The sequence below is a fragment of the Dryobates pubescens genome, chromosome 12, assembly GCF_014839835.1.
Source record: "Dryobates pubescens isolate bDryPub1 chromosome 12, bDryPub1.pri, whole genome shotgun sequence".
In the NCBI taxonomy this organism is placed as follows: Eukaryota; Metazoa; Chordata; class Aves; order Piciformes; family Picidae; genus Dryobates; species Dryobates pubescens.
Genome location: NC_071623.1, coordinates 1,685,643 through 1,704,413, shown reverse-complemented (window position 1 = coordinate 1,704,413; position 18,771 = coordinate 1,685,643). Strand labels below are relative to the sequence as shown.

The window sequence follows — 18,771 nt, the reverse complement described above, 5'->3', positions numbered from 1 at the left end:
GATCATCAAATCCAACCCCCCTGCCACGGCAGGTTTACCTAAAGAAGGTCACAGAGGAACACATTTGGGTGGATTTTGAGTGTCTCCAGAAATGGAGACTCCACCACCTCTCTGGGTAGCCTGCTCCAGTGCTCCATCACCCTTAACTGAAAGAAGTTCTTCCTCATGTTTAGATGGAACTTCCTATGCTCAAGTTTGTGCCTGTTATGCCTTGTCCTGTCACTGGGCACCACAGACAAAAGACTGGTCCCATCCCCCTGACACCCACACTTTAAGCATTCATAATCATCAATAAGATTCCCCCTCAGTCTGCTCCTTTCCAGACTAAAAAGACTCAATTATCTGTCTTTCTTCATAAGGGAGATGCTTTAGTCTTCTCTTTGTAGCCCTTTTCTGCATTCTCTCTAGGAAGTCCCTGTCCTCTTGAACCAGGGGCCCAGAACTGGACACAGTGGTACAGATGTGGCCTCACCAGGGCACTGTAGAGAGACAGGAGAAACTCCCTCAACCCGCTGGCCACACTCTCCTTGATGCATCCCAGGATGCCACCAGCCTTCTCAGCACATTGCAGGCTCATTCTCATCCTGTTGTCCACAGGACTCCCAGGTCCTTTTCCCCAGAGCTGCTCTCCAACATTTCATGTACACAAGGTAATTGATTAGAATTGTATTTTGCACAGGCCCTATCCTGCAAGCTGTGAGCTCACAGCATCAGTGCATATCAGCACTTCAGTGTCAACTAATTGGCTCAACTGCCAGCCCTGATCTGATGCCTGAAGTGCTCTGGTGACTGCAAGTCAAAATATTCTGCCTCTTGTAAAATTACAGATTCACAGATTGCATTGGGTTGGAAAGGACCCTCGAAGGTCATCATATCCAACTGCCCTGCAGTCAGCAGGGACACCTGCAACTACATCAGGCTACCAAGGGCTATATCAAGTCTGACCTTGAGTGTGTTGAGGAATGTTCCAGTATTTTACCACTCTCATTGTAAAGAACTTCCTACTTATGTCTAACCTAAATCTACCCTGCTCCAGTTTTAAAACAGTTGCCTCTCATCCTATTGCTGTATTTCCTTCTAGGCAGTCCTTCCCCAGCTTTCTTATAGGCACCTTCAGGTATTGGAAGGCTACTATAAGGTCTTCCTGGAGCCTTCTTTTCTCTAGGCTGAATAGCCCCAAATCTCTCAGCCTGTCTTCATAGCACAGGTGCTCCAGTCCTCTGATCATCTTTCTGACCCTCCTGTGGACCTGCTCCAGCAGGTCTTCGCCTTCTTGTGTTGAGAGTCCCATAGCTGGACACAGTATTCTGGGTGAGGTCTCAGCAGAGTAGAGTAGAGTGGCAGAATCACCTCTCTCGATCTGCTGGCCATGTTTCTTTTTTGATGCAGCCCAGGATGCAATTGGCCTTCTGGCCTGCAAGTGTGCATTGTTGGCTCACATCCAGCTTCTCATCCACCAGTACCCCCAATTCCTTTTCTGCAGGGTTGCTCTCAATTTCATCATCCCCCAGCCTGTACTAATATTGAGGATTCCCCAACCTAGGTGCAGGACCTTGCACTTTGCCTTATTGAACCTCATGAGATTCTCCACAGCCCACCTCTCCAGCCTGTCCAGGTCTGTCTGGATGACATCCTGTCCTTCAGTCTTATCAACCACACCACTCAGCTTGGTATCATCTGCAAACTTGCTGAGGGTGTACTCAATCTCACTGTCTATATCACTAAAGAAGACATCGAACAGAACTGGTCGCAATCAAATAAGAGCTAACTATGGACACTGTGCCTCCTGCTTGTGTTTTCCAAAAGAATACATAGCCCTCACAGCTCAAAGTTTTGCAAATTGCCTCTGATTTATACTGCTTTCACAACTAATTTGTGCCAAATATTTCTCAAACATTATTGTCTTTCTTTGGAATAAAACACTTCTGTGATATGGTCTATGAATGTGTGCTGGTTTAAATCAGAGCAACTCGGGTCAAGCTGAAGCAGCGGTTTAACCCAGCACAGAAGTGAGGGAACAGTAACACAGGGAAACTGGGATTGAGACCAAGTGAGGTAAGAACAGAGAAAAATCAGATAAACATAGTAGAAAATGCACCATTACTTTAGTCTGTTTGCAGAAAAAGCATGACACAAAGCAGCAGCAAGCAGAAGCAAGTGAGCCAAAAGCCCAAGCCAGAAAACTACTCCCCCATCCCTCCTCGTCCCGCCGCCATCCCAGCGGAAAAGACAACACCCAAGAAGCCAGAAGCAGCAACCAGAAGAGAAAGCCTCTCATGTTGCAGTCTGAACTTCAAGCCCCATAACACTTTGCTCCAGCTAAATACTTTCATTTTTGAAGCTGGCATGAGTGCAGAATGGTGTGAGTAACAGCAGCAGCTTCAGCTCAACCCACGACAGAATTCATACTGCTCCTTATCGCCCTTACCCCATCTCACTTCTTGTCTTGCACAGATTGTTGTACACGAGGAGCAATTGCACTGAAATCAGTAAAATTAACTCCACCTGGGAAACTCAAAGTCTGCCTTTGGAAGCTCCTTTGTATTTAATAAATTCATGCATGATTTTCTCTTAGAAGACTATTTTGACCTGCAGTATATTTATTACCATGAATGCCAGCAGTAATATTTGGAAGCTATTAAAACACACTCCTATGTCAAAAAATGTGCTTCTAACATTAATTCATATCTGATTACAATATGATTACAACAAGATTAGGTAAATTCTCATCACAATACAGTGATGAGAAAAATTTCATTAGAAATCATAGTAAATTCATGTTCTTTAAAAAAGATCTTCTAGAAATCTTATACCTTTGGTTTCCACATGACCCAGAAAATTAAAGTAAATTTAGGAAAGTGAATAAAAAGATTTGAGGACCAATCTGAGCTAAGATGAAAGTTAGGACAGGAAAGAGTGAAAATTCCAGTAGCACTAGTATGTGCTTCAGAGGAGAAACCTGCAGCATTTTAAGGCATCAGCCACTTCAGGCTGTAATCTTCTTGCCTTTCCCTCTTGACCTCCCTTATGATTAATCTGAGACATAACAGTTTGGGGAAGCTGTAATACTAAAGTGTAATTTACCAGTTTGGCCTTTCAATATTTTATAGTTTGATTACCTGTCAGTCAGCTCATCACTTTCTCCATACATATAGTGAAGCTGTCAACAAAAAAAGGGAAAGAACAGATAACCAATCATAAAGAAGATATAGAAAGGCCAAAACCCACCCAAATCTCATTTTAATTTCATCATATACTTGGAAAGGAAGAAATGAGTTGATGTGGTATGTATCATGAAAAAGACTAAGTTGAATGAGGAGAGATGAGGACAGGGTGACTTTAAACCAGTGTTAACGCTATTGCTAGGAAAGTGATGTGAGAGATGGGCAGAGCAAAAGCAGGAGGGTCAAGAAGGAACACCAGGGGTGAAGACAGCCAGTGTGGTCCTGCTGATCATACTTAGTAAGAGATTAAGGAATAAAACCAGTTGTGTGCCTTAAGTTGGTGATGGAACAGGGTGCAATTCAAAATACAACCAAGCAAGCTGGGAAACATGAGTTGAATTGCCAGATAAGCACAGATATTAAATGACAGCTTCCTAGCAGCTATGAACTACTGTAATTATGTTTGTTTGCTAGTTAAAAATATTTACCAGAGAAAGCCTCTGCAGCCATATTCCAGGAATCTTTCTAACTTCAGCCTCTCTAGATGTCCCTAAAGACTTTTGTTACTTTTTCCACTCATTTTCGTTTTATTTTTATGGTTGTGAAAGAAGAATTTTTGAACACTAAGTAGCTTCTGTATTATGAAAGCACTATCCTAGCCTCAGCTTTTAAAATAGTTTGGGCTCATAGATGAAGACTTTGGAGAACTTTTAAGCTGCTTCTTACTTCAAGAAGGTCCAAAGGAAACATTTTGACAGGTTTTAGAGAAATGGAGACCTGGACACTGTATTTAACTTACAAATCAGGAAATTATTTTGGCTATCTTTTGGCAGATATGTGAGTTATATGTAGGTCATTGCTCATGAAACTCACCATTCTCTTTGTTAAAATATGTCAAACTTTCAAACCCAGAATTTGACTCCTGAATATGTGTGATGGTTTGAGGCAGACCCCCCTCTCTCCCCTCTCTCTAAAATGGTCACAACATGTGTTAAGATACCTGAGGAAACTACAGCTCTGACTTCAGATACTGCTAAAACTTACTGCACCTAAACTCGAAGGCAAACACACTAGTCAATAAAAACAGCAAGAACAGCAACAATAAAATGCTCTAAGTTGAGAGGACATTAATTCAGGATTAAACATGTTAAACTTCTTACCACTTTCTTTTGTGCAATTGATATATTCCACCTGAAGAGACAACCTTTATTTTCTACAGTATGTCCATCAAAATAATCTAAAGTTTGTTCTCAGGAGGGAGCTTAAACTTCCTAGGAAATAGCTGATATTTGACTCTATTTAATTGCATGCTTAAGATGAGCAGCTGATTCCTGTGGTTAACATTATTATTCTTGATGTGTCAGCAAACTATTAATTTTTTCCCCCTGAAGTTCAGAGCCTGAATGGCTAGCACAATCTTTAGTAATTCCTTTTATTAGGAATCAGCCTCTGCTATCTGTGGATTAAGCTTTCTTAGCTTTCTTCGAGGTACAGAACTAGCTGTGTTGCTTTGTCTGCATACCTCCTAAGCCTTTGAAAGAATTTGAAAGCCATTTGCTCATAACTATTAATGCACTTTTACTGCATTTGCACAGCTCTCCTAGCAGTTACTGGAATAAACACTGTATCTGCAATTTTCCTTGGGGAAAATGGTATTGGCTACTGGCATAAGATCAGGAGACTGAACCATGCTTTTTAAAAAATCAGATCCACTGGGCTGGCTTAAACAGCATTGTATTTCTCATTCAGATGTTTTTTGGTTCAGCAGAAATAACAACAACAATAGGCTACTTCATTGTTAAATACAAAGGTTTGGAAGCTCTCTCTAAGTAATTGCCAGCAAGGATTAGGAGGCTAGCCAAAGCAGGCATCTTATGGAGAAGGCCTAGTTCAGAAATTCTTTGATAAGCCCTTTGCTGCATGTAATTGATATTTACAGGCCAGATTTCTTTTCCTCCTCACGGTAATTATACCAGTGTCATTGATGATGGCTCTTGCAATGTGCTTAGATTCTTTTCTGCAGGCAAAAATGATGTCTGGTCAGAAAGCCTCATAATTATTCACTCTCATTTTCAACACTTCTGGGACCTGATTTTTCCTCTTTTTTAGAATCCAAGGCTTTTGCAGGTCTTCCCTTAGGACACTAGGTTAATAACAGAAAACTGAGAAGCTTGTTTAACATCACTTACTATGCTAAAGTAAGCAAGGAGATTTCATTTTAACAATGGCCTCCCAAAGCACATTTGTAGTGATTGTTTTTTAAAAATAATCAGCAAGACATGGTTCATTTCTCAGGAGCTCTGAATGGCCAAGAATGCCAGAGGCACTCCTTGAAGGCCTGACATCTCACTGCAACCTGCTTATCTGTTCCTGCAGCTATGGTCAGATGCTAAGAACTGCTCAATGCTACTGTCCAAAAGGTCCTCATGCATCCAAATCATTCACTGCTCTGGTTTTTAGAAGAATGTGCTGAAAAGGTTATGAAAATTATTGCCTAAGCCCCACATTTCTGGCTGCTAATCATATCAGCAACATTCTACTTTAAGGCAGCAGGCTGATATTCATGCCTCAAATAATTCGAATAACTGAAAAATATTACAAGAGTAAAATTACAGCTTTAAAAGAGAATTATTAGCATGAGGCTAAAAGTTACCCAAACAATTCTAAGCTAACAGCACAGTGCTCGCTGTTTTATACAGAGTTGACTTACTGGCTGCCCTTGAAGTCCTCCTATGTTCATCCCTATTGTTATAAGCCTTTTCCTGTTCCCCAGTCTTGTCCCTGATGTTAACTTTGAAGCATGAAAAGTTATGAAGCATGCAGTGGTAGGTATAGCAACAACGAAAGAATGTGCCCAGAGAAAGAAGCAGCACATGCTAAAAATCCAGAGACAGCAGTACCAAATGAACCACTGCTGCTCATGAGTTATGTCACACAGTCACACAATCACACAGAATTAACCAGGTTGGAAAAGACCTTGGAGATCATCAAGTTCAACCTATCACCCAACACCATCTAATCAACTAAACCATGGCACCAAGTGCCTCATCCAGTCTTACTTTAAACACTTCCAGTGACAGTGACTGCACCACCTCCCTGGGCAGCACATTCCAATGGCCAATCTCTCTTGCTGGGAAGCACTTCTTCCTAACATCCAGCCTAAACCTCCCCTGGCACAGCTTGAGACTGTCCTCTTGATCTGGTGCTGGTTGCCTGGGAGAAGAGACCAACCCCCACTGGCTACAACCATCCTTAAGGTAGCTGTAGACAGCAATAAGGTCTCTCCTGAGTCTCCTCTTCTCCAGGCTAAGCAACCCCAGCTCCCTCAGCTTCTCGTCATAGGGCTTGCACTCCAGACCCCTCCCCAGCCTCGTTGCCCTTCTCTGGACACCTTCCAGCAACTCAACATCTTAATCTGAGGGGCCCAGAACTCAAGGTGTGGCCTAACCAGTGCTGAGTACAGGGGCAGAATGACTTCCCTGCTCCTGCTGGCCACACTATTTCTGATGCAGGCCAGGATGCCATTGGCCTTCTTGGCCACCTGGGCACACTGCTGGCTCATGTTCAGCTAGCTGCCACCCAGTATCCCCAGGTCTGCCAGCTTCCCTCACATGTATTAGAGCTGGTGCACATATTATTCTTCATGATTTACAAATCTAATGTAAGCAAAATTTTAGCAAAGAAGGTAATAGTTGGTGCTTAAGGGAAATAGGGAAGTTACAACACAGTTGTGTCTAAAAAAAAAGTGATTGCTCTAACTTGGTTAAACATTATGCACAATTGTAATTAAAGAGGTGGAAAGATTGGAGCAGTTCAACTATCGTAAGCAGCAGAGAGGTTGAGGGTCAATGCCACATAGGTCTCACAGAACAGTGTAGGCCTATGGAAGAGAATTGACTTCACCTTTCCAAAATCTCACCCAGAAATTCAGAGGTTTGTCTGATCTATGTGATGTGGCTTCTAATAAGAAATATCCCTGAATGGTTGAACTGCAGCATATATGGTTCTTGGACTGAAGGTTTAGGAATTTTTGTTCTCCTCACAAGCCAAGTCAGCTCTCTAATTATGGCCTAGGCCAGCTTATGTTCCCTACATTTTTGGCTGAAAAGCTGCAGAACAGTGACCTCTTGCCAGACAACCATATAAATATGTGCCTGTGTAAGCCTAAATAGGAAACTAAAAATCTGTATAATCCATACAGAACTGGCTCACAACAATGTTGTGAGCAACAATACAACAATGTTTTGTTGTATTCTCAAGATTTTGATTTTTAGAGACAGATGAAAAGCCAACCAGTATTTCATGAAGTTATAATTCTGAGCACTTAGCAGCCATTTGCTGAAGCAATGAAGGTCATGGAAGAAGGTGCTTTAAAGAAGACACATTGCTGAGCTTTACTAGATTTTAAAACTAATTTATGTGTTACCTACTTATGGCTTATTGACAACCCTTATACAGCTTTCCTTTGTACTTTATTTTGTTATTGTTTGGTAAGATCTTTCTCAGAAGATGCGGACAATTTTCACAGAGAAGGCTTTCTCTTTTAAGAAACAGTAGTTCATACTTGTGCAATGTTAAAGTCTTGCAGAGTTCTTCAGAGATTCACACTGATTGTATTGATGAAACTGGGGGATTGAGTGATTATGTTGCATATCAGAACAAAACCTCTTTTCTTTTGCAAATGTACATGACAGGTACAAAGGAACAAGGAGAGGCCTGCAAAAGCTGTTCCATTTTACAAATCATTTTTTTTATTAGTACCTGAGAATTCTGCTTTCTGCCTTTTTCTTAACTGCTTAAGACATGAATAAAACTTCTGAGCTTTTCATACTTAACATGTTCTCGAACTCGAGCTGCATTTTTTTATTCTTCAGTAGAGAGACGTCTCTGGAAAACTAATGCTAAAACATAGACAATTATTTCTCTTCTACCACATTTCTTACGAGCATGCAACACCATTCCTGTTTTGTCACTGCTGCTGAGAGCATGAATGTTGTTACTTGTGTATTTGAGGGTCACTGAGAAGCCTAGAAGATTACAGTTTCACTTGCTGTTATAACTAGACCTGACATTGTACAAACCAAGGTGAAGAAGAATGAGTTAACTGAAACGGGTAATAATTGAATGAACTGTGTTAGGAACCATCCCTCTTTTTCTTTAATATACAAATGCCATTTACATTTGACCATTTACTTACCCAGTGTTGCAGTTAGAGTGCACATTTTTTCAACAGTATTTAAATACAGTGGAATAAACTAATACTTTCTATGTTTTCTAACTTAACTGGGGAAACAAGGAGACTGACTTGGAGTACTAGATGATTTGCCTCCTCTGCTCTAGAATTTGGTCTCCAAGTGTTCTTGAAGAGCTGTCACATACCTATTCCTCTGCTCTAATAAGAGATTTTCTTACTGCTGTTGCTGGCTTGTTTGTCTCTCATTTTGTCTACTATATATCATTGCCAGAGAGCATGCCTGTTCTAACTTATAAACAAGAAGATAATGCCTGTGCACCAGTACCAGATGACAGCAGTGCTATAAAAGGTGAAAACAGCCAATGATTCTTTTTTTTAGTAGAAACAGAAAGGAGTGGTTTAATATGCATGCATCAAAGTGCTGTGAAGCCTGTGTATGTAGTCTTAGAATGGAAAAGTCTATGCAATATGTAGACCTCTAAGGACAGCTATTTGTCATGTCACTCAATGTTGACAGATATTTGCAATGTATTGATAAAGAATTTTTATAAACTTAATAATTTGACATCTGTAGAAATGATTTTTGATCTTTGACATTGTTCCCATTCAAATGAATAAAATCTCTCTAATTCTCTTCTTTAGTTCACCTGGTTGTTATTTGAAATAACAATAAAGGAAACAGGAGCAATGCAAGCCATAATGTAGCTTACTATGGTAATGGATTAAAACCTCAAGGATGGGAATGTAAGGTTTCCTGGCCTTGGCTACAAAATAGTCTAAGCAGTCTGTCTTCTCCTGTTAGCTGTGATATTTAAGTTGGTTAGGCTTTTTTCCCATAGTATCACTAAGGCTGGAAGAGACCTCAAAGATCATCGAGGCCAACCTGTTTACCTTTCCCAGTTTACCCTTCTTTTTTCCTGCATCATTAAAACTTCAATTATTAAATCTCAATACAGAAGTGCAGCCAAGGATGAAATTTCTCAGATATTTACAGGGCTTAACATTCCTAAAATTTTCCTTCATGACTTGACTTATATTTGTGTTCTTTGTGATCTTCTCACATGTTCATTAGCTTCATTATGACTTTTGGATAGGGTCAGAGAAACAGCAAGTGCAGACTTAGCAGGCAGCTGCTTAAAGTATGACCACAAAAAAATCCCTGTCTGTGTCTTTAGGAATGAAGGCACTAATTAGCACTACATTTTACACTGGTACAATGCCACATAGGCAGCTGGAAAGGACAAAATACGATTTGTGTTTTGGGAGAAGCAGACTTCAAATGACGGTTTCACGTGACATACTATGTCTTGTGCACCTTTGTACCTTTACTCATAATGCATATTGCCAGCCTCCTCTTTTTTAGTGAAATCACACTAATTTGACAGAATGCCTGAAATTTGATATGAATGCCATGCAGTTTCTCTCTCTTGCAATCTTTCACAACCCTCTAAACAGGGCTGGTGCATGCTGTCGTTTAAGCAGATTATTGCTAGGTAATACTGCCAAATTAAATCACATTGACATTAATCTTGGCAGTGTCACGTGAATGGAATACATTTTTACAGCCCAAAATATGCTCAACATGAGATTCAATATGATCAATATGATCCTTTATTGGTGTTTGTAAATTAATTGCTATGAGACAGGTATATCTACTTCCTACTTGCTGGTCTGCTTGGTTCTGATGTGCAAGACAGTCATTAACAAGCTAGAAGTAAAACAGCAAATAAATCAACATGAAATAAAATGTCTACTTATACAGCATTGTATGCAGGATCAAGTGAAAAGTTTAAAGTATTTTAAATTAAATATTAAAAATAGAAAACATACTGCTTTTTAGGCTCTGAGGTTGGGTGATGCTATAAGTGAAACCTACTTTCTCATAGTACTTGATCTCGTAGTCCACAATTGCTCCATGGGGAAAGTCCGGCTCTTGCCAGGAGAGGGCAATGCTGTTTTGGGAAGCCCAGTCCTTCCTTACCATACCTATCAAGGAGGGTGCTGAAAGGGAAAAGGATAACTAAGGGTTAAAGACAAAGCATACGGTTTAGCCTTTCAACCTATTGTCTTAGGATACCAACCTGAGGCAACTTTGAGTGACCTCCAGACAGAAAAGCATGGCAGATGGCAATTCTCAGGGAAACCATACAACTTGGAATCAATGTCCCAAGTACATACTAGTAACTTCTCTGTTGAAGTGCAGACCAATTTCTGAAAAATGGCTATATATAAAAATGTAGAAATAACCACCTGTGCCAGACCTTACTGCCAGCTGTGTGCAACCAGGTTGCACTGCTGGATCCGAGGACATCGTGTCCAGAACCATATTTCAGAGACAGTAAATTCTACCTTCATGATAATCTTCACTAAATGTTAGAATGCCATAGTGTAAAATGTATATTCACTTTACTCTTTGGGGTAAAATAATGTGACACAGCTTAAAACAGATGCAATGAATGCTGTTTCTGCTAGCTGGACGGGCAGCAGCAAGGGCATTTGACAGCATCATGAGGTAGCTGTGTGCATGGAAGAGCCAGCTTGTTAGTGGAGGCCAGTAGCACGGACTAGGTTACAAGCAAACCATGGGGCAAAGATGCCCCCAAACATGCTGTAACTCATAATGAAGGACTGCAACAAGACAACAAGAATGAACAACTTCCAGCAGCTTTTGGAAGAGGCTTAACATAGGCAGATGCACCCAACAGCCAAATTATCTCACTTTGGGGCTAATTAATTCTAAGATACAGATTTTCTGCCCTTTTGGAAAAGAAGATGCACTATTTTCTATGCAATAATAAAGTAGCATTCCAGAAAATGATCTTTGCTTACTTCATTAATTTGATCAAACATGCCAAAGGAGGTCTAATATTCTCTGAACACTGATTCTGTTCCAGTAATACTGACGTGCAGCTTTCTCAACTGTTACAACAAACAAATAATGTTGTTCAACACTCTTCAAGACAAGTGAGTAAGCTGGACAGACCAGCTGTTGGCAAAAAAAAAATACAAAAAGCTCTTTCCAGTGTGCATGGATTTCACCATTTGTCTTCCCACCAACAAATACCAGTGCATTACACACCCTTCCCCACTGAAATTATGAACCTTACTTAACCTCTTCTAAGCTTCCAGAGATCCATCTCCTAAAATAACACATTGTTATGACTTCTACTTGGTGAGGGGTTTGGAACACAAGCCCTATGAGGAGAGGCTGAGGGAGCTGGGGTTGCTTAGCCTGGAGAAGAAGAGACTCAGGGGTGACCTTATTGCTCTCTACAACTATCTGAAGGGGGGTTGTAGTCAGGCAGAGGTTGGTCTCTTCTCCCAGGCAACCAGTACCAGAACAAGAGGACACAGTCTCAGGCTGCGCCAGGGGAGGTTTAGGCTGGAGTTTAGGAGGAAGTTTTACACAGAGAGAGTGATTGCCCATTGAAATGGGCTGCCTGGGGAGGTGGTGGAGTCATCGTCATTGGAGGTGTTCAGAAGGAGACTTGATGGAGTGCTTGGTGCCATGGTTTAGTTGATTAGGTGGTGTTGGATGATAGGTTGGACTTGATGATCTTGAAGGTCTCTTCCAACCTGGCCTATTCTATTCTATTCTACTCTATTCTATTCTACTCTATTCTATTCTCATAGTTTGGGCTGGGTGCCCTCTGCTACAGGGGTGTTTCCTGTGTCCAGAAGTACAGCCCAGTGGGTGGGCACAGGAAATTCTGTATTTCTACCATAATCCCTTGCACCACTATAAATTTTGCAGTGGGGTCTGGCACTTCCTCTTTCCTTCCCTCTCTGAGACTTGGTAACTGGGGGATGGGCAGTCTCAGATCTGGCCAGCTGAGACCAGCCTAATAGTAGGGGGGGGAAGGAGGAACCCTGGAGGTTTTGGGTGCACCCTCAGGTGAGGTTGGGGTCTTTCTGGGTTTATTTTGGTTTCTTTCTTGTCACTATGTTTTCTTTTTTGTGCACACTCACTGTTCTCTATTTAAACTCTCCACTACTTTTGCAATCAGTTTGTCTGAGTCGTTATTTCTGCGTGTGGTGGGGAGGGGGTTTGCCCAAACCCATCATATCTATTCTATTCTATTCTATTCTATTCTATTCTATTCTATTCTATTCTATTCTATTCTATTCTATTCCATTCCATTCCATTCCATTCCATTCCATTCCATTCCATTCTATCTTTCCAATGAAAGACTCCCTATAAAAAAACCAAAATAAGAATCTGCTTCTAGTCACAACATTTCCTGTCAATATTTCAGGAAGCTGAAGAAATGAAAACAGTAAATAAATTCCAGTCTGCAAACAAACACTAAAGAGAGCAAATCTGGTTGTTTTTCTTTGAAAAAGTGAAAACTCCACACAGAGACATTCACATAACAATCTCTTTCTTTGCAACAGTGCATTTATCTGAGAGAGAAAATAAACTGCCATCCACTGTCAATCCTCCCTGTGGATAACTACTCTGCAATATAATGGCCCTGTCCTGTCTGATGTGAAAAAAACCCTCCCAAAAGTCTTAAGTGGGTAAAACAGAACTTACACAGATCTCTACTCTCTCTACTCTCTACTACAGATCTCTACAACAACTATACTTTTCTCATTTTAGCCACAAGTCTGATGCAAGCAAATGAAAAAAAAGGAGAATTTCTGCTATGCTAAATAAAAGATCAAACTATATTTCAGGTAGTCCTTAAACAGCATAATATGAGTAAATGAAGATAACAAAATGCAAATAAATGAATATAAAGCATTCATAGGTTCTGGGCCAAAATGTTGTCTCTGGGTACATACACTCCTCCCTCAGTTCAAAAGACATTTTTACACTTGAAATTGAGGGTGGAGCTGAGCTTTTGTAATATTTCTCTGGGGTAAAATCAGCTACTCCAAACTAGGAACAAAGATAGGGGTCACAGGTGATGGACACCAGTTGGGTCACCTTTCACAGCACACCATGGCTTCATCTCACTGCATTTTGAGGTTCCCTGGTCGGATAACCAAATCCTTGCGAAACTATTACAGAAAACAACAGTTTAAACTGCAGAGATACATAATGACATTCCTGCCCTTTCCAGGCTTCAAATTATGACATAGTCCTTACAAACGTCTCTAATGTACCATATTGTGCATTTTCCCTTGGGTTCTGATTTTCAAATTTATACAGCAGTTTATGCATGTTTTCAGCCTCAGCTCCCTGCAATAACTCTTCCATTTGAGGAAGCAGATGTCAAAACAGTCCTGGTGCATAAGAAGATCCTCTCAAAAGTTTGGTGTAAGAAATAGCTCAAATCTTCTTCCTGGGAAACAACTCCATAGCAAATTAATGGAAGACAATGATTTTAGTCCTCTCCTAAACCAGCTATGCTTGACCTGCACTTGAAACTCAAACCCCTGTACAGCAAGGCTGACATTACACAAGTAGCAGGGGTGCCTAAGGCTATGCACAGGAGAAAAGTATTTGTGCTTCTTATGGTGTAACTGGCATGAAAAAATAGCATTTTTCCTAACAAAAAGCCACAAATGAGCCAGAATTGGCTATCTCTTAATGTGTTCAGAAGAATGATCCTGTATTTGCCAAGCAGAGGTGATTTATTCACGTCACAGAGGAAATAATGACTTTCAGGAAAAGGATTCCAGGCAGAAATTGATTGTGCAATGAAACAGACAAATAAACCAAGTAATTAAAAGCTGCTGCTAGCTCAGTTTCTGTTCCTTTAGTCGCTATGAATTGCTACTAAAAGCAGTACTTTCTATGGAGAAAGTTCAGGTTCTTGTAACAGGTGCTAACTAAAGTTGTTCAGACCCTTGAGTTCCTACCCACTTATTGTTAAAGCTCTTTTTAAGGCAGGTAAATCTTATTTGCCCACTTGAAAGACTGCTCTAATTTTCCTAGGGCGAATCAATGGGAAGTCCTTTTAATTAGTTCATTCAAATCCAGTAGCAGCAGAAGAGCTCTAATTTGGTTACCTGATGAAACCACATGAAGAAAAAAATGCGTAGAAGCTCAGCAAGGCTTTTAATCATTTTAATGTCTGCATTTTCTTGCCATTGGTACTTGTCTGAAGGATGGTTTCTGGCTCCCGAGCTCAGTGCTGATCTCTGTTTTGTACTGAGGATTCTTTGCACCATCTGTTTGCTATGCTTTCCTCTACACTGTTATAAATTTCTTGAATTACAATGAGTCATCTACAATGCTGTGAGCTCCTTAATTTAATATATTCTGAGAAGTTTCTTTGTCTCTTCCAATTTGTGTTGAATAATGGAAGTTTGTTCCTTAATTCAGAGTGAGCTCATTTCATTCTAAATCTCTTTGGCTTTTCTTTTTGGGAATGCCTTTTCTCATACACTACACAAAGGACAGAAAATGTGTGCTTTAAATGATGGCTGAATTCCAGTGCCATTTCCCTAAAGACTTTCCCTTCTGAACTTGACTTCCATTATCTGTGCTTGGATTCGAAACAGGAGATCTGTAGTGCTTCTGAAAGGTTTTTCCATTTTTCTAGTTTTTCACCTTTCCCAATTTTTTAATTTTTTGTTTCATACTGTTTAAAGTAGGCAAGAATTGCCAGCATTTCCCCACTGGTTTCCAAGATTCAACAACTTTAATATGGTGTCCATGCACTGAGAAGAAGCTTCAGACACAACATCAGCTGAAGACAAAATGTTACTTTATGTCTGTCTGTACATGGAGTATTGTTCTGGGGCCCTCAGTTTAAGAAGGACATTGAGACACTTGAATGTGTCCAGAAAAGGGCAGCAAGGCTGGGGAGGGGTCTGGAGCACAGCCCTGTGAGGAGAGGCTGAGGGAGCTGGGGTTGCTTAGGCTGGAGAAGAGGAGGCTCAGGGGAGACCTCATTGCTGTCTACAACTACCTGAAGGGTGGTTGTAGCCAGGTGGGGGTTGGTCTCTTCTCCCAGGCAACCAGCACCACAACAAGAGGACACAGTCTCAAGCTGCACCAGGGGAGGTTTAGGCTGGATTTTAGGAAGAAGTTCTGCACAGAAAGAGAGATTGGCCATTGGAATGTGCTGCCCAGGGAGATGGTGGAGTCACCATCTCTGGAGGTGTTCAAGAGGGGATTGGACATGGCACTTGAAGCCATGGTTTAGTTAGTCATGAGGTGTTGGGTGATAGGTTGGACTCAAAGATCTCTGAGGTCTTTTCCAACCGTATTGATTCTATGATTCTATGATTCTATACCCCTTTGGTATCTCATATCACATCTTCTTTCTGTGGTGAAGAGAAACCCTGACAGCTCAATGGCCTTTTACTCACTGGCGGAATAGGCCCTACCAGGTACCCACAATCACTTTCCTCTTACCTACCATCCAGAAATCAAGACCAGCTGTATAATCATTGCCATCTTTTCTCCTTGCCCCTCGTATTGTGTCTGTTATGGTCAAAGTCAATTGAGAATTGTAGAAAGTTCTTTTTAAAATTAATACTATATTGATAAGGAAAAAGTCATCTTGGTATGTGTTTCTCTTTATAAATACAGCTGTACTTCAAAAAAACCACTGTCAAATTTTGGCCACAACGTGCATATGTGGTATTTATAATTGTTCATTGTAAAGATGTACCAAGGCTCCATTTAAATGTTGGTAAAACCAACATTTGCACCTTTTCCTATACCAGAGAATGTGATTATGTTTAGGCAGTGTTTTCGCAGGATCACAGATCACAGGCTAACAGGATGTTAGGGGTTGGAGGGGACCTCTGAAGATCATTGGGTCCAACCTGCCTGCCAGAGCAGGACCGTAGAATCTAGCACAGGCTGCACAGGAAAGCATCCAGATGGGTCTTGAAAGCGTCCAGAGAAGGAGGCTCCACAACCCCTCTGTGGAGCGTGTTCCAGTGCTCTGTGATCCTCACAGTGAAGAAGTTCCTCCTCATGTGGAGATGGAACCTCCTGTGTCATAGTTTATATCCATTACCCCTTGACCTATCACAAGGTGCAATGGAGGAGATCCTGTCCCCTCCCTCTTGACCCCCAGCCCTCAGATCTTTATAAACATTTATTAAATCCCCTCTCAGTCTCCTCTTCTCTTCTCCAGACTAAAAAGCTCCAGGGCTCTCAGCCTCTCATCACAGGGCAGTGCTCCAGACCCTTAATCATCCTTCTACCCCTCTGTTGGACTCTCTCTAGTAGATCCCTATCCCTTTTGAATTGGGGAGTCCAGAACTGGATGCAATATTCCAGGTGTGGCCTCACCAGGGCAGAGTAAAGGGCAGGAGAACCTCCCTGGATCTGCTGGCCACACTCCTCTGAATGCACATCAGGACCCCATTGTCCTTCTTGGCCACCAGGGTACATTGCTGATCCATGCAGAACTTGCTATCCACCAGGACTCCCAGGTCCTTCTCCACAGGGCTGCTCTCCAGCAGATCCCCTCCCACCCTGTACTGCTGCAGTTGATTATTCCTTCCCAGGTGAAGGAACTCTAGGTTCTGTAACTGTGTTAGAATTTCTATACTATTGGACACTGAGTATGATTTTATATTACACATAGCAATCAATTACATTTGAGGTTTTACTCATGACCCCATCCTTGGAAAAACTGCTACTTCAGGGCACAGTATGGAAAACACCCATTTTCCTTCTGATTCTAGGAAGTCTGTAAGGAAGGGAATAAGTAACAAAAAGATGTTTTCTTAGGGAAGACATTTTACTCCAGTAACAGATCTGTAAGTAATAATGACTCAACATTTCCTATCGATGATAATGCCCCTAGTATTGATAGCTTTTAAACTATTTACCACGGAAGGAGAGCCAAAAGCCTTCAATCTCTGTTACTAAAGCCATGCATGACACGCGTTACCAGTAACCGACAAGGATGGAGTTGTGCTGCCCGTCAGCTACAGTTTTCATTCTTGCAATATGATTATTAGTCCTCCATCAGAGATGCATTTCATCCTTTTATTTTTTTTTCTTTTGCATTTACTTGTTAATATTTTTGTTGCTATCTTTGTAGGCCAAGGGAAGATAAACTATTTTCTGAGCAAGGAATTCAGGACTCAGGAGACCTGCGTTTATATTCTTTTCTTGTTGTGCTCTAGAGATTCTCTTTAATCTTTTGGCTGAGCTATCCTAACATACAACCTGAATGTCAATGTCTTCCATTGTTTTGAGTATGTGACTGATATAGTTTTGATCAAATTGATAAGCTGGAAACATGATAAAAGATGAATATGATTTATTAAATATGTAAAAAGTATGTTTCTGAGCCAATTTGATCCAGGTTCCTTTGCCCGGTCGATGATAGGTTAATTACACACAACAGGAGGCTACTAAACATTGGAATAACAGTCTAGGGAAATCAGAACTTGGAATACAGAGGAACAAACTGGAATCTTCTTATAAGCACAAAACAAACAGCAGTGCCACCCTGGGTGGCAAGATGGAGCTCCTTGAGTTCACAACAGTGCTGACCAACAGGTAACCAAGGTATAAACCTTAGAAATAAGCAGGTAAATTAGCGTAAGTTATTCATGAACCACTGAGCTGTTAACTACTAAAACCATTGCTGAATGAAGCGATGCTCTGAGTTCATATTTGTAATCCAAAGGGCAGGAATAATCCAAAGGGTAGTATCCAAAATTAGAGGAAATGAGAGAGAGGACAAAAGAAGCTAATTGCCCTGAAGACAGGAGCAGGAAGTAGGTGTTTGTTGCCTCCTTGAATCCCATTATCGAACAGGGGAGCAGAAGACAGGAGGTAAGAGAGAGAGAGAGTGATGTGGGCTCTGAAATCTTCCCCTATAAATTCCCTTTTTGAATGGCCCAATGGCAGATTACCAATGCAAATCCTGCCAATCAGTTCAAAATGTTGCCTGCACAGCCTTCTCTCATAGCCTCTGACACATGCAGTTGCCTCTCTGAAACGTGAGGTTCAGGGTCCAGTTACCACCCCCTCCAGGCAGCTTTAACAGCACCTGCCTATTGGCTCCTCAACCTCAAACCTGGACCCTGCAACGGGGAGGGAGGAGAAAGGGCAGTGGCCAAACAGGTTTAGCTGACTTGTTAATGGCTCATCCAGGACAGTGACCACTTTCTTATTAGAAGTGTATGTGTGTCTATACAAAAGACTAAAAATCAAGCACAAGTTTGGATGGGAAAATCATGGAAAGGTGAACGTAAATTCAAAACACAGTTTATAACCTGTATCTGTGTATATTAAAGCTGTCCACACAGCTGAAATACCTTTGGATTGCTGTTGAATTCTGTAAGAAATCATCTTCTTACCATACAAGGCTGCTTCCAGATAGTACAGTCAATAGATACGATATTTGATTCTTCACATAATAAAGTCTCTTATCTTCCTAATCACTTCAGTGCTAATTCACAGTGATAATGTTTGGAGGGATACTATTAGTAGCACTAACCTTGGGTTAGGAAGTGACTACAGGGCTGAGCCCAGAG

General features: G+C 41.1%; 1 protein-coding gene across 2 annotated transcripts in view; it reads right to left on the bottom strand.

The window, feature by feature from the left end:
• LOC104301781 (ephrin type-A receptor 6) overlaps positions 1 to 18,771 on the bottom strand; it is a 641,386-nt gene that overhangs the window by 189,875 nt on the left and 432,740 nt on the right. For both annotated transcript variants that reach the window (XM_054165754.1, XM_054165755.1), the window contains one exon: positions 10,235 to 10,359. In XM_054165754.1, coding sequence (XP_054021729.1) covers positions 10,235 to 10,359 — 125 coding nt within the window. The remainder of the gene's footprint in view (positions 1 to 10,234; positions 10,360 to 18,771) is intronic.